This window comes from Schistocerca nitens, chromosome 9, assembly GCF_023898315.1.
Source record: "Schistocerca nitens isolate TAMUIC-IGC-003100 chromosome 9, iqSchNite1.1, whole genome shotgun sequence".
NCBI lineage: Eukaryota > Metazoa > Arthropoda > Insecta > Orthoptera > Acrididae > Schistocerca > Schistocerca nitens.
Window position 1 is genome coordinate 22,253,203 of NC_064622.1, and position 23,250 is coordinate 22,276,452.

General features: G+C 40.5%; 1 protein-coding gene across 1 annotated transcript in view; it reads left to right on the forward strand.

Moving 5' to 3' along the window:
• Positions 1-23,250, forward strand: part of LOC126203031 (SID1 transmembrane family member 1-like) — a 160,205-nt gene that overhangs the window by 28,778 nt on the left and 108,177 nt on the right. The window contains exons 5-7 of the mRNA XM_049937269.1: positions 1,287-1,370; positions 8,242-8,471; positions 9,725-9,904. Of these exons, the coding sequence (XP_049793226.1) occupies positions 1,287-1,370; positions 8,242-8,471; positions 9,725-9,904 (494 nt within the window). The remainder of the gene's footprint in view (positions 1-1,286; positions 1,371-8,241; positions 8,472-9,724; positions 9,905-23,250) is intronic.

Sequence of the window (23,250 nt, forward strand, 5' to 3'; positions counted from 1 at the left end):
AATGTAAAAACATAGTGTCCTATGACTATAATATCAATGAGTCACATTTGGAATTGGCCAACTTATACAAATACCTGGGTAGGGATGTGAAAGGGAATTATCACATAGACTCATTTGTGTGTAAAGCAGGTGGTAGACTTTGGTTTATTGGTAGAATCCTGGGAAATGCAAACAGTCTACAAAGGAGATTGTTTACAAACCCCTCATGTGACCTGTTCTGGAATGTTGCTCAAGTGTGTGGGAACTACACCAAATAGAACTGACAGAGAATATTGATCGTATACAGAGAAGGGCAGTATGAATGGTCACAAGTTTGTTTGATCTGTGAGAGGCTGTCAAAGAGATTCTGAAGAAACTGAACTATAAGACTCTTGAAGATAGACGTAAACTATCTGCAGAAAGTCTACTAACAAAGTTTCAAGAACCAGCTTTAAATGATGACTCTAGAAACATACTACAACCCCCTACATATCACTCACGTAGGAACTGTGAGGGTAAGATAAGAATAATTAGAGCACACACAAAGGCATTCATACAATCATTCTTGTTGCATTCCATACTTAAATGGAATGGTAAGACCCTCATAACTGGTACAATGGGACGTGCCCTCTGCTATGCACCTCATGGTGGTTTTGCAGAGTACAGTTGTAGATGTAGATATTGAAATATTTAATTGTTTTTGACCTGTCTAGTACCTCAATATTGTAAAAATGTATCAATTTGCTACCACAAGGCTTGCCTTGCTCATGTGACTGCACCTTGCATGTGACCTTTAACCTTGCATGTGATATCTACAGTTTAGTATGATCTGTAGAAGTAGATTGTCGACATCCTCCAGCATATTGCAGGAAAAAATAAATAGAAAGAAAATGTATTGCTGCTCTCCCAGACTCCCTAATTCCAACACTACACTAACAAACACATTGTTCCAAACCAGTTTTTAAACAAGAAATTGAGTATATGGCTAAGCTACACTGGAAACGGAAAATAAAGCAGATTTCTGTTTAACTAAGTGCAAGATGCCTAATTTAAAATGAAAAACAAATTACACTCTTGTTATGATTCAGCGCAAAATTTCTCCCCAGTTGGAGATAGACTTAAATCCTCCTTCTACAGCCCATGTATATTAAAAGTGCCAATATCTTTGTGAATAACCTGTTTCTTCTCTAAAGAATTTGTGCACTGTAATACACTGACTTTAAGCTACATGAATGGATCATCTATGATTGTATCTCACCAGTTCTGTGTAGAATAATTTTTTATGTTTTTATTTTAATTTTTTACAGTGCCCGGTGTTCGACCTCGAGCAGAATGTCCATTTTGAAGGCTTCTGGGAGACAGTGAATGTTCGTGGAGGTATAACCTTACCGGTTAGTGCAGTTAAAATGTTTATCTTTTTCGAGAAATAAAAGAGAAGAATTAAACCTGGAATTATGTGAAAGAAATCTGAAGTCACTTTACTTGCAAAATCTATATTTAATATAAGAGCAATAAAGCATGAAGATGTTCAGTAAAATCTTTATAGCTTTAGGGATATTGATTCCTTCTTCCAGTGAAAAAGATGAAAAAATTTGTAAACTGAGCTACATAGTTAGTGACCAATACTGTGGTATGAGGGCCGGTGGAGTGGGAGTGGAGGGGGGATTGATGAATTTTGGAATGATTGTTGTCAATAATACTATCACTTATATGCCTCAAGTAATAAGCTATCTCAACACAGGGTTAATGAAAGCTAAAACACTTCACTGTGTGAAAACTATGAGGCTACTGGCATGAAAGAGGCTAAAATAAGAGAAAATTGGATTCTACGCAGTATTTTCATGTACAGCATGTCTCTCCTAAGAGTAATCAGGAACATTTTCTCTGGTGTTTTAGCATAAATATGCAATTTCATTTCTCCATTGTTTAGCTGGAGTCAGGCCAAGCAAACAGTGCTTACCACATCTTTCATATGATATCTAGTGGGAATGGAAAGCTAGTTTTCTTTCCCATTACAAACAAAATTATTTTTAAGTGATATTTTACTTGCCCATATGATAGAGTGGTCTGAGATTAGTCTAGTGCTATATTTGTTTCATTGATATGCATTAACAGGGACGGCAAAACTCCAAGAACAATCAGTACTCCAACAGTGACAGCACTACAGAGTTACTGCCGCCTCGCTTTTTATTCTTCATGTAGAATACACTAATTTTGGACCCCTCTATCGAATCGGCACATAAAATTTTGATTTAAAAAATAATTATGTTTATAATGGGAAACAAACCAATTCTTTCTTTTGTCACTGGAAATTACACAAAAGATGTGTTGAGCAGTAATTATTTGAGCTGACTCTAGCTACCGATGTAGAAATGGAATTGCGTATAGATGCTGAAGCACCAGAGAAAATGCGCCTGATGACTCTTAGGAGAGACACCTGGTGTATTCTCCATTGGTGGACAGGGTTGCCACAAGTTCTGAAAATCAGGTAAATATGAAAAAACACTGGAAAAATCTCGTTTTTGTCTCAGTTTCACGAAATAGTTAGTTTACGGAGACGGCATGCTTCGTCGCTGGCTGGGCGCAGCTGAGTACGTGTGGTGCTTCCCTACTCTCAGTCTTACTGCTTCTCCCCTTCCCACCCCCCCACTCAGCTTGCAGTCAGTGCCGCCACCACTACTTGCTGCTAGCGTGGCTGGTGAGAGTGTGGGAGGCGTCAGGATTGGTTTGTTTGGATCCGATTCTCAGAGATTGTCGACAGAGCGACCGGAGACAACGGTCTTGTGTGCACGAGTTGTGTCTGAGCGATTGTGTGAATGTGTGTGCGCTCTCATTTTCTCACGAAGGCTGTGGCCAAAAATTTAGTTGTGAGAGTGTGATAGTCTTTTCTGTGGCTCAGTAATCACCTTTACAGTGAGTTGCTACCTATCCTCATCAGTATCGATTCTCACCGTGGTCTCATTTCGTCAACAAGGTGTCTCTGACACGTGAATAGCTGGCTGCACGAGTGGACTTCCGTGACGGGCCAAAACCGCAAGCCATTGCTGTGGGTATACCTAACAGATCGGGCTTGCCGATCTCAAACCCGTAGTTTCCCACTAATTTCAGGCCCTGCCTATCGGATCTAGTCTCACCGATCTGCCCTGCCTGTGTGTGGTGTAATGCAGCAGATTTTCACGGTTTATTCGTGGACCCAGGACTGGTGCTCCTCGACAGGTCAAAGGCCACAGGCAATGGATTTCAGGAATTGCAACTGTCTCACCGCAAGTACAGTGTACAGTGCAGCATTTTATATACATTTTATTTATTCTAGTACATTTTGGCACTTTGAAAGTAGTTTATATATTAGCAAGTATGGACGATAAGAAGAAGAAAATGGTGGCAGTCAATGGTAGTTTCCCCCCATGAACCGTGGACCTTGCCGTCGGTGGGGAGGCTTGCGTGCCTCAGCGATACACATGGCCGTACCGTAGGTGCAACCACAACGGAGGGGTATCTGTTGAGAGGCCAGACAAACGTGTGGTTCCTGAAGAGGGGCAGCAGCCTTTTCAGTATTTGTAAGGGCAACTGTCTGGATGATTGACTGATCTGGCCTTGTAACACTAACCATAATGGCATTGCTGTGCTGCTACTGCGAACGGCTGAAAGCAAGGGGAAACTATAGCCGTAATTTTTCCTGAGGGCATGCAGCTTTACTGTATGGTTAAATGATGATGGCGTCCTCTTGGGTAAAATATTCCGGAGGTAAAATAGTCCCCCATTTGGATCTCCGGGCGGGGACTACTCAAGAGGATGTCGTTATCAGGAGAAAGAAAACTGGCGTTCTACGGATCGGAGCATGGAATGTCAGATCACTTAATTGGGCAGGTAGGTTAGAAAATTTAAAAAGGGAAATGGATAGGTTAAAGTTAGATATAATGGGAATTAGTGAAGTTCGGTGGCAGGAGGAATAAGACTTCTGGTCAGGTGACTCCAGAGTTATAAACACAAAATCAATTAGGGGTAATGCAGGAGTAGGTTTAATAATGAATAGGAAAATAGGAATGCGGGAAAGCTACTACAAACAGCATAGTGAACGCATTATTGTGGCAAAGATAGATACGAAGCCCACGCCTACTATTGTAGTATAAGTTTATATGCCAACTAGCTCTGCAGATGACGAAGAAATTGAAGAAATGTATGATGAAATAAAAGAAATTATTCAGATAGTGAAGGGAGACGAAAATTTAATAGTCATGGGTGACTGGAATTCGGTAGTAGGAAAAGGGAGAGAAGGAAGTGTAGTAGGTGAGTATGGATTGGGGATAAGGAATGAAAGAGGAAGCCGCCTGGTAGAATTTTGCACAGAGCATAAGTTAATTATAGCTAACACTTGGTTCAAGAATCATAAAAGAAGGTTGTATACATGGAAGAATCCTGGAGATACTAAAAGGTATCAGATAGATTATATAATGGTAAGACATGGATTTAGGAACCAGGTTTTAAATTTTAAGACATTTCCAGGGGCAGATATGGACTCTGACCACAATCTATTGGTTATGACCTGTAGATTGAAACTGAAGAAACTGCAAAAAGGTGGGAACTTAAGGAGATGGGACCTGGATAAACTGAAAGAACCAGAGGTTGCACAGAGTTTCAGGGAGAGCATAAGGGAACAATTGACAGGAATGGGGGAAGAAGTACAGTAGAAGAAGAATGGGTAGCTTTGAGGGATGTGGTAGTGAAGGCAGCAGATGATCAAGTAGGTAAAAAGACGAGGGCTAGTAGAAATCCTTGGGTAACAGAAGAAATATTGAACTTAATTGATGAAAGGAGAAAATATAAAAATGCAGTAAATGAAGCAGGCAAAAAGGAATACAAACGTCTCAAAAATGAGGTCGACAGGAAGTGCAAAATTGCTAAGCAGGGATGGCTAGAGGACAGATGTAAGGATGTAGAAGCGAGTATCACTAGGGGTAAGATACTGCCTACAGGAAAATTAAAGAGACCTTTGGAGATAAGAGAACCACTTGCATGAGCATCAAGAGCTCAGATGGAAACCCAGTTCTAAGCAAAGAAGGGAAAGCAGAAAGGTGGAAGGAGTATATAGAGGGTCTATACAAGGGCGATGTACTTGAGGACAATATTATGGCAATGGAAGAGGACGTAGATGAAGATGAAATGGGCGATACGATACTGCGTGAAGAGTTTGACAGAGCACTGAAAGACCTGAGTCGAAAGAAGGCCCCCGGAGTAGACAAGATTCCATTAGAACTACTGACGGCGTTGGGAGAGCCAGTCATGACGAAACTCTAGCATCTGGTGAGCAAGATATATGAAACAGGCGAAATACCCTCAGACTTCAAGAAGAATATAATAATTCCAATCCCAAAGAAAGCAGGTGTTGACAGATGTGAAAATTACCGAATTATCAGTTTAATAAGTCACAGCTGCAAAATGCTAACTCAAATTCTTTACAGACGAATGGAAAAACTAGTAGAAGCCGACCTCGGGGAAGATCAGTTTGGATTCCGTAGAAATGTTGGAACACGTGAGGCAATACTGACCCTACGACTTATCTTAGAAGCTAGATTAAGGAAGGGCAAACCTACATTTCTAGCATTTTTAGACTTAGAGAAAGATTTTGACAATGTTGACTGGAATACTCTCTTTCAAATTCTGAAGGTGGCAGGGGTAAAATACAGGGAGCGAAAGGCTATTTACAATTTGTACAGAAACCAGATGGCAGTTATAAGAGTCAAGGGACATGAGAGGGAAGCAGTGGTTGGGAAGGGAGTGAGACAGGGTTGTAATCTCTCCCCGATGTTATTCAATCTGTATATTGAGCAAGCAGTGAAGGAAACAAAAGAAAAATTCGTTGTAGGTATTAAAATCCATGGAGAAAAAATAAAAACTTTGAGGTTCGCCGATGACATTGTAATTCTGTCAGAGACAGCAAAGGACTTGGAAGAGCAGTTGAACGGAATGGATAGTGTCTTGAAAGGAGGATATAAGATGAACATCAACAAAAGCAAAACGAGGATAATGGAATGTAGTCGAATTAAGTCGGGTGATGTTGAGGGAATTAGATTAGGAAATGAGACACTTAAAGTAGTAAAGGAGTTTTGCTATTTGGGGAGCAAAATAACTGATGATGGTCGAAGCAGAGAGGATATAAAATGTAGACTGGCAATGGCAAGGAAAGCGTTTCTGAAGAAGAGAAATTTGTTAACATCGAGTATAGATTTAAGTGTCAGGAAGTCATTTTTGAAAGTATTTGTATGGAGTGTAGCCATGTATGGTAGTGAAACATGGACGATAAATAGTTTGGACAAGAAGAGAATAGAAGCTTTTGAAATGTGGTGCTACAGAAGAGTACTGAAGATTAGATGGGTAGATCACATAACTAATGAGGAAGTATTGAATAGGGTTGGGGAGAAGAGAAGTTTGTGGCACAACTTGACTAGAAGAAGGGATCGGTTGGTAGGGCATGTTCTGAGGCATCAAGGGGTCACCAATTTAGTATTGGAGGGCAGCGTGGAGGGTAAAAATCATGGAGGGAGACCAAGAGATGAATACACTAAGCAGATTCAGAAGGATGTAGCTTGCGGTAGGTACTGGGAGATGAAGAAGCTTGCACGAGATAGAGTAGCATGGAGAGCTGCATCAAACCAGTCTCAGGACTGAAGACCACAACAACAACAGCTGGTAGTTTGTATGCTATGTACTCCTGTTTTTCTTGAAAGAAAAATCACACAATACCTTTAGAATAATAGACATAACACAGTGAGTAATAACTGACAATATTGAACATTTTTTTGTGGTCATCTATGATGTTGGCTTACACAACTCTTCCCCACCTTATACGTTTCTTTCAACAGGCCTACTTTTTTCTGAGGTTATTTCTGAAAGCAGTGAAAGTATTTTAAATCTGTCTTGCGACTGCAACAAAATATGTATTTTTGTCATCAAATGTGTTTTGCATTATTGAAATAAAATAACATCAGTGGTCGTAATGAAACATATATACCATTTTGCTTGGTTTCTCCATCTAAAAACAGTTCATTACAAAAGATGTTGCTGTTAGTACTTAACAGTTTTGCTCAGACATTTAGAAATACAGAAGTTCTTACATTTTCTTGCCAACTTATGTCTTTATTTACCCTTAAGATCTCAAAATTTGTCAGGGAAAAATGCTAAAACTTGTCTGAAAATCAGGGAAACATCAGGGATTTTCACTTGGCGAAACTTGTGGCAACACTGGTGGAGGATAATTTTTTCCCTTCTTTGTTCCATTTGCATATGAATTATGGAAATATCACACAGATAGGCATGTGTGCATATTGAAAGACACAAACCCAACTTCATTCTCATCTTCCCTCCCCCCACGTATTTTTTTTTTTTTTTTTTTTTTTTTTTTTCATCATAGCCATACATTTAAAACTGCCAGTGTGTCATTGAACAGGCAAAAGTTGAATTTGCATATTTTCTGAAAGATTTGCACTGGGCGCTCGTGATAAATGGGACTAGATAGAATAAAGTAATCAGATGTGTATTCTTACTTTGCTTTGTATGAACTGTCTCTTTAACCAACTTAGAAAATAAAAAATATAATTGGTGGCTCTTTTTGCAATTTTAAACTTTCTAATGCTACAATGGTTAGTCAAATGTTGTTGAGAAGCAAATTCTGTTGCTCAATAAGGCACAAACATCTGTGTATGCTCTATACATGGAAACATAAATAACCTTGTGCTGCATTGATATACAATATGATAAAGTGTCAATGGAGAATTTTACAGGTTAGAAATGGGCATCATAATGGGGTTCAAAAATTTGAGTAGGTCGTCAGACAGATAAGTGTTATGTACTATTGTGCTACTAATGCACTGATTTCTTTTATTACTCCAGTAGCTGATAGAGCTAACTAATTAGGGTTGCTATCTCATTATAAGTTCACTGGAAAGCAGTCCACAATAACTTTCAGCTAGATATTGGACTCATTGATCAAAAGACAAGTTTGTTATGGCCCTTTATAATCATAAACTGACCATATATTCTCTATTACTATTGTATTATTGCATTTAAATCATACTGTCTGTAACATCCTAGTCACCCTATTTGCACTTGAAATACTCACACTTCAGATTTCAGTCTAACATAATTCTGAAAAATTATGAAGCTTCATGTTTAGCCCCACTATAATCACTCTCTTCAATTAACTTCTTCGTATTGTGTTCTTACATGACTCAGAAACCATTTTTTTTTTTTTTTTTTTTTTTACAGAGGGATGCATTTCCTTTGGGATTCTATGTGGTGTTTGTGGTGAAAGGAGATGATGTGGATTGCTCTGGACCAGACCAGCCAATTATAAAGCCTAGAAACAAGACACTCTCTTTCTCACTTTCACCCAGCATTACTTACCAGAAGTATCTTGTAGCAGCATGTGTTGCAATTGCCGCCTTTGCGCTGTTTTATATCTTCTCTATTGCCATCTCTGTTGTCTATTTCATAAGGTAAGTTATTCAGACATACATTTTCTCACTTGGAGAAATACAGATTAAATAGATTATATAACATAAAGCTACTAATCCAGTTAATAGACACTCAGAAAAGTGTCCACTACTGCCAAGCTTCAGCACTTCACCATTTCTGAATATTAAGTAGGAAAAAGAGAATTGAAGAAATAAAGAACAGGTGAAAGAAAATAGGTGTTCAATTAGGTTGAAACAAACAGGAACAAAATTTAACTTTACTCTGCAAGTTTGAGCTCATAGTGTTTCAGTTTAGAAGATATGATTTTTCGTCAGATCTGTGTCAGTATTATCAGCTGATTTTCATCACAGTTCCATTTGCAACCACAAAGATTACGAGAAAGAACTTGCTCCCCTAGCAGAAGCAGTTTTATTGTAGGTCGCTGGAGCAACAATGGATACCTAGTGACTGGCAAAAAGGGTAGGTTGTTCACATTTTTGAGAAAGATGCACATAATTATAGGCTTATAGTGGTGACTTCAGTCTGTTGCAGAAATATGGAACGTGTTTTATGCTTACATATTGTGGCATTTTTGGAGAACAAAAATCTCCCCAAAAATCAACATGATTTCTGCAAATGGAGATCCTGCAAAACCCAACTCACTCTGTTCCTACATGAGGTTATGGATGGAGAGGGGGAATTTCAAGGAGGTTTGGGCCTGACTTATATGGTTTTGCAATATAAAGTTGATGAGAGCTATGGACTGACCCAGTGTGAACAGGTAGAAGTTGTGTAGAGGGAGGTGTTGCAGCCGGGGATGGGTAATTTGGTATCGGGCGATTCGGGGCATTCTATACCACCATCTGTAGTCTGCTATCCCTCTACCTTCCTTCTCTGTGCCTCCTCCTTACCCCCACCACCTATCCCAGAAGATAGCTGCTCACATTAGATGCAGTCGCAGTGGGCTCCAGCACCTAGGGACAGTGGCCGTGTGTGTGTGTGTGTGTGTGTGTGTGTGTGTGTGTGTGTGTCCATACTTGTTTCATTAGCAAAGTTTCTTTACAAAACATATATATTGCGCTACCCACCTGACACATCTCTTTCTTATAACTGTTTCCCTTTGAAGCTGACTGGTAACATTTCTCTTGTTAACAAATGATGACTACTAATTTTAATTCTGTCCTATAACATGTACTTGAGTATCAAGTTGCATAGTATTCACCATTCACCTAAAATATTTATAGATTTCAGCTTTCAGAGTCATAGTCTGAGTGGTGTTTTTTCTTCCCCCCAGGGTTCGAAGGAGTTTGCCTTCTACTTCTGATGTATTGGATGATGAATGTACACTCCCATCTGTGTTTTCACCAGGCAGTGAGAGTACAAGCACAATTCCAAGGGCTGCTTCAGATTCATCACTGGATGAAACTGATATTGATGTTCTACATGATGCAGAAATGGACAAGGATATATTTCGGTGAGGTTCATTTCATTTGCGTATGTTATATTACATTAGAATTGCAGTGTACTGCAATTTGTGTGGTGATATAATTCCTTCCATTTTGCAGGCTGTTTGATATACCATTCCTCACATTTTGCAATTTGTGTGGCGATACCGCTCCTTACATTTGTGTTGATGTGTTGCTATTCATTTAAAATGAAGAGGAATATGCACTCATTAAACTGTATAGAACTGTTCACTGTGCATCTGCCATAGAAATATCCAGGATTTTAATGTTATTCAGGCCCAGTAATGCTAATTTGAGCTCTTTCAAGATGGAAATAAGAAAGATAATCCCAGCATGAAGAAAGAACTACGTAATGAACAGAATATTAAGAAAGGCAATGTTGTACTGTTAGCAAAGGCACTTGCATCGATCATCTGCTGCTGTAGCCCATTAACACCAAATTTCACTGCACAGTCCTAATGGATACACTCATTATATGTTCCACATTGACTTCTGCGGTTATTCCAGGCAATATTGTTCGTCTCTCAGCACAGACAACTCTACGCAAATGCTTCTGCTGTCGACGATTAAGTGAAGGTCCATCGGCCACTGCATTGTCCCGGTTGAGAGGTGCTGCCTGAAATGTGATATTCTCAGCACACTCTTGACACTGTAGACCTAGGAATATTGAATTCTGTAATGGTTTCCAAAACGGAATGTCCCATCCGTCTAGCTTCTCAATTACCACTCCGCTTTCAAAGTCTGTTAATTCCCATCGTGCAACCATAGTTACGTCACCTATTTACATGAATGACCTGAGTACAAGTGACAGCTCCATCAGTGCACTGTCCTTTTATACTTCGTGTACATGATACTACCACCATCTGTATATGTGAGCATATCACTATCCTGTGCCTTTTGTCACCTGGGTGTATAGCACGAATATTTTTCCTATTCAATCCCCAAAAAATTGAGTCGTAACTAATAACAGAATGAATGCAAGCAAAATATACTGATCTGATACATGAAGTATCACATACTGATGGAAGAATTTTGAGGGCATAACATACTGTAGAGATTCTGTTACTAAGTATTTTTACGTGCTATTCTCACTTTAATTGACAGTGAACAAGCATTCCAAGAAATTTTCTGCTTTCCACAAATGGTATGAATTCATTATTAGTTTTCAGTTTATCATAATGTGTTCTTTGTTTATGTTGAAGTTCATAGTGCTTATTTTCTGTATATTATTTGTGACTTTATTGTTTGTTGCCCACTTGTATACATTGCTAAGTGTTTCTTCAGCTTTTTCTCTTAGTACTTCTGGTGACTTGGCAGTGATCAGTATGTTATGGTCATCTGCAAACAATATTGTTTGCCCATGGTAGGTATTTGGTGGGAAATTGTTAATGTAAATTATGAACAGTTCCAAACCTAGCACAGTACCCTGTGGTGTGCCTAGATTTATATACAGGGTGTACATAAAGTGCGGGAACATTTTCAATTATTTATTACAGAAGAACCAAACATTCTACAGGTATCGTACATATGTCATTTTGAAGAGAAAGTTTTTTTTTTTTTTTTTTTTTTTTTTTTTTGTATACCGCCACAGCATAGTTTGGTAATTTGCCGATAGTCAGTGCTAGTCACAAACATGGTGAGTTCAGGTTTGGAGCGAGCTTTCTGTGTTTTTGAGTTTCATGAAATGGCCTCCCTGATCACCAGATCACACTCTGTGTGACATTTCTCTGTGGGGTCACATTAAGATCTGGTGTACGTACCGCCTCTACCACGTGATGTAGCAGAGCTCCGGGAGAGAATATGGGAAGCGACTTCCACAGTTGACGATGCCACGCTGGGACGGGTATGGCAAGAATTAGATTACCATATTGATGTCTGCCGGGTCTCTCTTGGTTCGCATATCGAATGTTTGTAAAAAAAGCTTTCAGAGTTTCTCTTCAAAATGCAGTATGTATGTCATCTGTACAACATTTAGTTCTTCTGCAATAAATAATTGAAAGTGTTCACGGACTTTATGTACGCCCTGTATTTTGAGTCAGAGGTACGTTTTTCAGTGTCGTTAGAGCTACTTGATGTATGTGTAATTTCAGTCATCTGTACTGTACTTGCTAAATATGACTGCTACCACTTGTTCACCAGCCCTGTATTCCCAGTTCATATAGCTTATTTTACAGTATATGAAAAGGATAGTTGCTACTCGTTATATAATGGTGATGCTGAGTCGCAGATAGGCACAAGAAAAAGACTGTCAGAAAGCAGGCTTTTGGCCAACGAGGCCTTCATCAGAAATGGACAAAAAACACACACACAACTCACGCAACTCATACACACACGAATGCAGTGTTTGGTTACCGAGGCCACACTGCCAACAGTATTTTGTTGAAAGAAGAAGAAACAGACAACTTTGCATGCTAAATTCCACCAAAGCGTAAATGCAATGTTTGGTTGGTGCTTATCACTCAAGTCCTGTGTCAGGAGTTGCTTCAGAGTATGAGGAAAATTTTCCTTACTCAACTTCGATGTGTGTAATGATGATGCTTATTTACCTGTGTAGTGTTACACTGCATGCAGTGCGGATACATGCTCTTCACATATGAGTTTCTCTCCTATTCAGAGAGTGAATTCAAAACTATGAGCTATCCTTAACATATCTGCTGATGAAGGGTGCTAATGCTGTATGCTTGCAGTTTAAGCTCTCTGCTGAAAGTCAATCTAATCACAGTGTCTCTGGTTACAGATAGCACATGTTATTGCTGGCACTGGTGACTTTTACACTGAAATTTGCATTGATGAATCAGGCCTTAAAGACCTCCACTCTTGGTAAAAGGGCTGCCTTTCAAGAGGTAAAAGGGCTGCCTTTCAAGATTTTACAACCAACCACTAGATGACACTATGGATGTGTGGAAGTACTATTGTTTTAAAATTTGTCTATAATGTTCTCATTACTCATCCTTGAAGCTTAGATTTTATCTTGAGCAGTGACTGCTAAATATTATTCTGCTCACGTACTGTTTACTGTTGTTGTATCGATTTGCAATTTTCTTCACCGAATTGTGCAATGTCTGCTGGAAGACAAGAATTTAGCATACAATATATTTTTGTAACTAAATAATATGCTGCCTCTCATAAGGATATGTGCCATATATTCTTCAAGTCTAATATATTCATTACAAACAGTTGATACTTCAAGAATATTAACAGTAATATTGTAACTCAGAATGTGAGTGTCAACTTGACAGTTCAGAATATATGTTACAATACTATCTTCCTTCGTATTGCAAAGTTGATCCCAGCATTTTTTGGCTTTTGTTCTTATTCCTAAGTCGATGCACTACTCTAATGTGGGCCAGTGATGTTATGAACGTATGCCCGCACAAGTTCTTCCTCTTGGAAAGTTACTGTGATCACTGTCCCAACTTGACAAGCCTTTTCCCTCAACATGGCTCACCACATAAAAATAAATAGTTTCACACAGTTGTGCTATCCTGTATAACAATTTATTATTTTGTTTTATTGTTAACAAGTATCATTCATCAGAAAGGTAAACGTAGTGTTACATATCACTCTTGGAGAGTGGTATATAATAGCACATGTCATTTGTTTTTATTAAAACAATGGCAAAACTGACCAAATAGTTTGTTTACTGTGAGTATGCTCTGAACGGATCCTGCATAATTTGACTGAAGCTCACAAACGGCCTTGTGTCTCATAGTTCACAGAAACACTTTAAAAAATTCAACCTAGGAAATGCAAAATTTGTATACAACATTGTTGCAGATGACAAAACTTGGAAACTAAAACAGCAATCAATTCTTTTGGGTCTTCCAAGATGTTTACATGGGCATTTTGTGACCATTTGCTTAGAGGACCGTGTAATTGTTAATGCTAACTAGTACATGACAATTTACGGTGAAATAGGGTTAAATGACAAAAAAATTCATTGTGGCAATGCCAGTTGTGACTCAGCACATCAAACAACTGATTATTAACAGAAGACAACACAGAATGAATGTCACATTGTCTGTTTCTACCCTATTTAATGCCTAACAACTTGTTTTTGTTTACTTACATCAAACAAAAATTTCACGGGCAACCTGATTTTCATCATCTCAAAAAGCTGTTTGATTACCCTACACCAGAGTGACAAAAATGTTTTCAGAATTGGTTTGAATGCTTGCAAAAGTATATAAAATTTTGAAGGCAAATGTTTTGAGAAACAGAACAATTTGAAGCAAAAAAATTTTTGTGCATGTGGTTCGTGGCCACACCATAGATTTTTCATAATACGTTGGGATAAAATTAGAACAACTGTTTTGTATTAATACATAATTTAACTATCAAACTGTGTAAATCACAAATTTATCACATGTAGCAATGGTCCTGGGCTCATGAAGTCAAACAAGTGTACCAAGGGATGTTTCAGTGACATCTTTCATAAAATAGATAACTAACTGAAGCAGACCATGCAATGGAAAATCCAGGATGGAATGTAACGATACGAGAGAAGGAAAGTTGCTACTCACCATATAGCGGAGATGCTGAGCCACGATAGGCACTCTGTCAGCTGTCAGATACTTCCACCTACAAACCATGAAACAGTGATCCCATTCCAGCAATCCAGCAGGATCTCCAGTCACTACTCAAATCCTTAGGCCTATCCCAGAACCTCTCCCCAGAGTCCATCTCTCTACTTACCCCTACCATTCCCTGCACTCCCACCTTCCTAAAGTCCATAAACCCAGCCACCCAGGACACCCCATTGTGGCCGGTTACTGTGTCCACACTGAGAGAATCTCTGCTCTCGTAGACCAACACCTTCATCCTATTACCCGGAACCTATCCTCCTATATAAAAGATACCAACCATTTCCTTGACCGACTCTCCACAGTTCCTCTCCCTTTACCAAACGGTGCCCTGCTCGTCACTATTGATGCCACCTCCCTGTACACTAACATTCCTAATGCCCATGGCCTTACTGCTATCAAACACTACCTTTCCAGACGCCCTATGGATTCCAGACCAACAACCTCCTTCCTAGTCTCCATGACCAACTATATCCTCACCCACAATTACTTCTCCTTTGAAGGCATTACCTACAAACAAATCCGTGGTACGGTTATGGGCACCCGCATGACACCATCCTATGCCAACCTATTCATGGACCATCTAGAGAAATCCTTCCTAAAAACTCAGAATCCTAAACCCCTCACCTGATTCAGATTCATTGATGACATCTCTGCTATCTGGATTGAGGGTGAGGACACCTTATTCACATTCCTCCAGAACCTCAACAACTTCTCCCCCATTTGCTTCACCTGGTCCTACTCAACCCAACAAGCCACCTTCCTAGATGTTGACCTCCGCCTCAGAGATGGCTACATCAGTACCTCCACCCATATCCAACCTACTAACCACCAGCAATACCTTCACTTCGACAGCTGCCACCCGTTTCATACCAAGAAGTCCCTCCGTACAGCCTAGCCACCTGTGGTCGTCACATCTGCAGTAACGAGCAGTCTCTCTCTAAATATACCGAGGGTCTCACTGAAGCCTTCACTGACCTTAATTATCCTCCCATCCTTGTACAAAAACAAATCTCCCGTGCCCTATCTTTCCAGTCTCCCACCACCTCCCAAGGTCCCACATTCTGGCCATAGAGGAGCATTCCCCTTGTAACTCAGTACCATCTGGGACTGGAGCAACTGAATTACATTCTCCGCCAGGGTTTCGATTACCTCTCGTCGTGCCCTGAAGTGAGAAATGTCCTACCCACTATCCTTTCCACCCCCCCTACCATGGTATTCCACCATCCACCGAACCTACACAATATGCTCGTCCATCCTTACACAACCCCTACTCCCAATCCCTTACCTCATGGCTCATACCCCTGTAATAGACCGAGATGCAAGACCTGTCCCATACATCCTCCTACCAGCACCTACTCCAGTCCGGTCACTAACATTACCTATCACATCAAAGGCAGGGCTACCTGTGAAACCAGTCGTGATCTACAAGCTAAGCTGCAACCACTATGCTGCATTCTGTGTAGGCATGACAACCAACAAGCTGTCTGTCCGCATGAACGGCCACCGACAAACTGTGGCCAAAAAACAAGTGGACCACCCTGTAGCTGAACACGCTGCCAAACATGATACCCTTCATCTAAATGACTGCTTCACAGCCTGTGCCATATGGATCCTTCCCACCAACACCAGCTTTTCTGAATTGCGCAGGTGGGAGCTTTCCCTGCAATACATCCTACGTTCCCGTAACCGTCCTGGCCTCAACCTTCGTTACTCACTGTCCTCATCCATCCAGCCTACTCCTGTTCCCATTCCAGCACTACACAGCCGTCATTTCACCACCACACCATCTTTTAATTACTTTTATTTTTATTTCTCTCCTTTCCGCTACTTACCCCCTCCCCCCTCCGCACCTTCTCTCCTACCCTCCGTCTAAACTGCAACACTTCACAGACCGCCACTTCCACCATACTACCCCTCCCCACCCCAGCCTCCTCCTTACCCCACCCAGTCGCCACTCCCACCATGCACTGGTGCTGCTGCTCGCAGTGTAGTTTCAGCTCTCTGAGACTGCAGATGTGTGTGCAAGCTCCGCTATATGGTGAGTAGCAACTTTCCTTCTCCCGTATTGAAGCAGACCGTAGGCGTACGTGACCCAAGCTTCGATGGAATCGATACAATACAGTGCTGTGACATCCCCAATTGACCAGTTACGTAATAACTTTGCACGGTTTTTTCATTTCCTATTCGTTGCTGCCTTAGCTCTTGCATTTTCTCAGCACTGGACAATGACACCCAAATTTATATTCCTGCTAAATATGTTTCGATGCTATATCCGTATGTCACTTTACACAAAGGTAATTCATGACAATAACACAAACGTGCCTACACTGGTACTATGACATCACAAGCAAAACAAATATTTCACAACAAATACATACAAATTGTTGTGTGCTCAGCCATTGTGTATGCATTATTAGTCTCATAGTTATTTGTAGTTCAAACCTGATGGTATTTCATCACACAAGGAAGTTCAACCAACAAGCAAATAGATATTTTCACATCGAAAATATTTTTCAGTAATGGTTTTTGTAAAAACTTAAAAGACACTCTTTGTACCATTGATTGCAGCTCTTTCAACTCTGATTGAATTCCAATCTATCTGTTACTATATGATTTTTCCTATTGCAATGTTCATTTAACACTTCATAATTGAAAGAAAATGTGAAGTTATCAATGCCCTCTAGGGAGCACAACTTCATAAATAAGTGCAGTAATTTCTGGGACAACCACTACAAATAAAATGCTCTATATATAGAAGTATACATTTCTTTGAAACCTTTGAAATGTTGCTGCAGTCCCTGAGGATGAAACCCCAGCTCATTCAAGTCCTCTCTGCAATAACTTGTAAAAAGTCTTGTGTTGAATGCAACTCGTTGTGCGTCAGTTTGTTGTTGATGTATTTCAGCTGCTTCAGGTTAATGTTGAATGTGTTTCTTAATTGTAGCAACACTGCAACTTTTTCAAATTCTGCCATTGGTTGTCGGTTTAAACATAAAATTTGAAGCACCTCATTGCCAATTGTTGTCAACGGCTTCTCCCCAGAAGAAATGTCAGTGAGTAATGATGAAAGTATTTATTGCTAGAAAGATACTCGTAAACCCAATAAACAGTTCATACATCAAATGTTTGCAAGTCGTCACAGTACACTGGGTATGACACCAGCAGGATTGTGGCACCAGAGTCCAGTTCAGTTGGAGTAGTTGTAACCCAATGTTGTTGTTGTGGTCTTCAGTCCTGAGACTGGTTTGATGCAGCTCTCCATGCTACTCTATCCTATGCAAGCTTCTTCATCTCCCAGTACCTACTGCAACCTACATCCTTCTGAATCTGTTTAGTGTATTCATCTCTTGGTCTCCCTCTATGATTTTTACCCTCCACACTGCCCTCCAATACTAAATTGGTGATCCCTTGATGCCTCGGAACATGTCCTACCAACCAATCCCTTCTTCTCGTCAAGTTGTGCCACAAACTTCTCTTCTCCCCAACCCTATTCAATACTTCCTCATTAGTTACGTGATATACCCATCTAATCTTCAGCATTCTTCTGTAGCACCACATTTCGAAAGCCTCTATTCTCTTCTTGTCCAAACTAATTATCATCCATGTTTCACTTCCATACATGGCTACACTGCATACAAATACTTTCAAAAATGACTTCCTGACACTTAAATCTATACTCGATGTTAACAAATTTCTCTTCTTCAGAAATGCTTTCCTTGCCATTGCCAGTCTACATTTGATATCCTCTCTACTTCGACCATCATCAGTTATTTTGCTCCCCAAATAGCAAAACTCCTTTACTACTTTAAGTGTCTCATTTCCTAATCTAATTCCCTCAGCATCACCCAACTTAATTCGACTACATTCCATTATCCTCGTTTTGCTTTTGTTGATGTTCATCTTATATCCTCCTTTCAAGACACTGTCCATTCCGTTCAAATGCTCTTCCAAGTCCTTTGCTGTCTCTGACAGACTTACAATGTCATCAGCGAACCTCAAAGTTTTTATTTCTTCTCCATGGATTTTAATACCTACTCCGAATTTTTCTTTTGTTTCCTTTACTGCTTGCTCAATATACAGATTGAATAACATCGGGGAGAGGCTACAACCCTGTCCTACTCCCTTCCCAACAACTGCTCCCCTTTCGTGTCCCTTGACTCTTATAACTGCCATCTGGTTTCTGTACAAATTGTAAATAGCCTTTTGCTCCCTGTATTTTACCCCTGCCACCTTTAGAATTAGAAAGAGAGTATTCCAGTCAACATTGTCAAAAGCTTTCTCTAAGTCTACAAATGCTAGAAACGTAGGTTTGCCTTTCCTTAATCTTTCTTCTAAGATAAGTCGTAAGGTCAGTATTGCCTCACGTGTTCCAGTATTTCTACGGAATCCAAACTGATCTTCCCCGAGGTCGGCTTCTACTAGTTTTTCCATTCGTCTGTAAAGAATTCGTGTTAGTATTTTGCAGCTGTGGCTTATTAAACTGATTGTTCGGTAATTTTCACATCTGTCAACACCTGCTTTCTTTGGGATTGGAATTATTATATTCTTCTTGAAGTCTCAGGGTATTTCGCCTGTTTCATACATCTTGGTCACCAGATGGTAGAGTTTTGTCAGGACTGGCTCTCCCAAGGCCGTCAGTAGTTCCAATGGAATGTTGTCTACTCCGGGGGCCTTGTTTCGACTCAGGTGTTTCGGTGCTCTGTCAAACTCTTCACGCAGTATCGTATCTCCCATTTCATCTTCATCTACATCCTCTTCCATTTCCATAATATTGTCCTCAAGTACATCGCCCTTGTATAGACCCTCTATATACTCCTTCCACCTTTCTGCTTTCCCTTCTTTGCTTAGAACTGGGTTTCCATCTGAGCTCTTGATGTTCATCCAAGTGGTTCTCTTTTCTCCAAAGGTCTCTTTAATTTTCCTGTAGGCAGTATCTATCTTACCCCTAGTCAGATACGCCTCTACACCCTTACATTTGTCCTCTAGCCATCCCTGCTTAGCCATTTTGCACTTCCTGTCGATCTCATTTTTGAGACGTTTGTATTCCTTTTTGCCTGCTTCATTTACTGCATTTTTATATTTTCTCCTTTCATCAATTAAATTCAATATTTCTTCTGTTACCCAAGGATTTCTACTAGCCCTCGTCTTTTTACCTACTTGATCCTCTGCTGCCTTCAATACTTCATCCCTCATAGCTACCCATTCTTCTTCTACTGTATTTCTTTCCCCCATTCCTGTCAATTGTTCCCTTATGCTCTCCCTGAAACTCCGTACAACCTCTGGTTCTTTCAGTTTATCCAGGTCCCATCTCCTTAAGTTCCCACCTTTTTGCAGTTTCTTCAGTTTTCATCTACAGGTCATAACCAATAGATTGTGGTCAGAGTCCACATCTGCCCCTGGAAATGTCTTACAATTTAAAACCTGCTTCCTAAATCTCTGTCTTACCATTATATAATCTATCTGATACCTTTTAGTATCTCCAGCATTCTTCCAGGTATACAACCTTCTTTTATGATTCTTGAACCAAGTGTCAGCTATGATTAAGTTATGCTCTGTGCAAAATTCTACAAGGCGGCTTCCTCTTTCATTTCTTCCCCCCAATCCATATTCACCTACTATGTTTCCTTCTCTCCCTTTTCCTACACTCGAATTCCAGTCACCCATGACTATTAAATTTTCGTCTCCCTTCACTACCTGAATAATTTCTTTTATCTCGTCATACATTTCATCAATTTCTTCATCATCTGCAGAGCTAGTTGGCATATAAACTTGTACTACTGTAGTAGGCATGGGCTTTGTGTCTATCTTGGCCACAATAATGCGTTCACTATGCTGTTTGTAGTAGCTTTCCCGCATTCCTATTTTCCTATTCATTATTAAACCTACTCCTGCATTACCCCTATATGATTTTGTGTTTATAACTCTGTAGTCACCTGACCAGAAGTCTTGTTCCTCCTGCCAGCGAACTTCACTAATTCCCACTATATCTAACTTTAACCTATCCATTTCCCTTTTTAAATTTTCTAACCTACCTGCCCGATTAAGTGATCTGACATTCCACGCTCCGATCCGTAGAACACCAGTTTTCTTTCTCCTGATAACGACATCCTCTTGAGTAGTCCCCGCCCGGAGATCCGAATGGGGGACTATTTTACCTCCGGAATATTTTACCCAAGAGGACGCCATCATCATTTAATCATACAGTAAAGCTGCATGCCCTCGGGAAAAATTACGGCCGTAGTTTCCCCTTGCTTTCAGCCGTTTGCAGTACCAGCACAGCAAGGCCGTTTTGGTTATTGTTACAAGGCCAGATCAGTCAATCATCCAGACTGTTGCCCTTACAACTACTGAAAAGGCTGCTGCCCCTCTTCAGGAACCACATGTTTGTCTGGCCTCTCAACAGATACCCCTCCGTTGTGGTTGCATCTACGGTACGGCTATCTGTATCGCTGAGGCACACAAGCCTCCCCACCAACGTCAGGGTCCATGGTTCATGGGGGGAGGTTGTAACCCAATAACCATCAGGTAATGGGACTATGAGGTACATGCAAGTTGACATTGATCTTTGCCAGAGCTCTGTGGGGCTGGCAGATTTGTCATTTTTGGCAGCACATTTATTGCACTAATGAACCAACACCCCCTCCCCCCTTTACAATCACAGGGGCTCCTGCATTAGTGGTGGGACCACTATCACCTTCATCCTAGTTGATCGGACTATCAGAGTGTGTAAGTGAAACCACTGTGAGGATGTCTTTGCTGATGTCTCCACCTCCATGTCCATATATGTAATGTCAGATACTGCAGTTCAAGGTTAGAATATGCTCTATGGTTCAGTAACTGATGGAGGAACTGGGTTCGATTCCCGGTACTGCACGGACATTTACCGTGGTGAGAGGACTGGTATGAGGCACTTTAACTTTGAGGACAATCGAGGAGCCACTCAACTGATTAATGGTGGTCCCAAAGTCAAAGACTAGGGAACATTGTGCTGACCACTTGCTCCTCCGTACCACATCCAATTCACATTAAAATGCCATCCTAAATAGTGAGACGAGGAAAGTACTTTAATTACCACTGACACCGAGTGAGAAAAATATACAGTATCTCAAGGTCTGACTATAGCTGGAAACTGAATAGTGAATTCTCAATCATACCATCAGAGAAACTTAATAATTTGGGCCTCCACCATTCACATGTATGAAGCAGAGTTAAACTAGAAAATTTCAATCACAGTTAATGAAAGTTCACACAACAACTTAGCTAGTCCATATGAAGAGATACTCATGGATTGTTGCTTCAGAAAGTCCTCGATCCTTGTGTCGTTGTAGTACTAATTTTGAAGCCAATTGAGGAGCCACTCAACTGATTAGTGGTGGTCCCAAAGTCAAAGACTGGGAGAGCATTGTGCTGTCCACTTGTTCTCCATACCACATCCAATTACACCATTCACAGAGGATGACACAGTAGTTGGTCAGGCTCAGAACTTTGCCTTTACCTTTACCTATTTCAGTATTATTGATTTATGAGTTTGTATACTACTCAGAAGGTAGTATGATAGTAGGATCCTCCTAGATGAAAACAATTATAAATGTAGAATTAAATATTTTGCATTTATCCATGGTTTCTTCAACATTGGACTGTCCTATGAAAGATGGGATGGTAGATTATCTATTCATCTATGTTACTTCCTACCATATTTGGACAACTCTGTGCCCAGGATCTGATTGAAATTTCACTTATATCTCTTCTTATGGATTCATAAGTTGTCATTAACTTTTGTTTATCAGTTTCACTATATTTTATTTTCAAGTAAGAATATAACAATATCAAACAGTGGAAATTCCAGGTTGGAACATCAGCAGTATTAGGAAAATAGTGGAAGAAGAGCACTGTCAGGTGGGGCGTGCAGGGACTAGATGGTGGCCTGATGAGAGTGCCAGGCACAGTATCGAGTACCAAGGGGTGGGGTGTGGCAGGAAAAATGGGGAACGGAAATGCAGTGGTACGGAGAAGGAAATGAAGGGGCCGGTGCATTGGCAGAGGGCAGCATACAATGAGGAAGAGGGGCCGTGAAAAGGGAGCAGGTGATAGGGCAGAGGGAGGAAGAAACTGTTGGTTGGTGAATGGGGGGACAGCAGATTACCATAGATTTAAGTCAGCATGATTCTGTGAACAGAGAATGTGTTTAGGGACAGCTCCCATCTGTGCAGTTCAGAAAAACTGGTGGCGGAGGGGAGGGTCCAGATTGTGAAGCAGTCATTTAAATCAAGCATATTGTGTTTGGCTGCAGGTTGGTGTACTTTGCTCTAGGCCACAGTTTGGCAGTGGCTATTCAGCCTGGTGGACAATTGGTTGATACTCATACCAATATAAAAACCTGTACAATGATTGCAGCTTTCACAAGTTGCTCGGTCTCTGATGGAGTAGGATAAGCGTATGACAGGACTGAAGAAGGAAGTGCTGTATGGGTGGATTGGGTAAGTCTTGTGCCTGGGTCTTCCATAGTTATATGATCCCTGTGGCAAAGGGTTGGAACTGGGAGTGGCATAGGGATGGACTAGTATGCTGTGGAGGTTGTTTGGGTGATGTAACAATGCTTTAGGAGTGGTGGGAAGGATCTTGGGTAAGATGCCCTCATTTCAGTGACAGGATGATAGGTAAGCAAAGTCCTGACTGGATTGGGGGTGTGTTGGGGAAATGACAAGGGAAATGTGTTTGTGGACTAGGTCTAGAAGATAGTGCCTATCTGTGAAGGCCTTAGGTGGGAC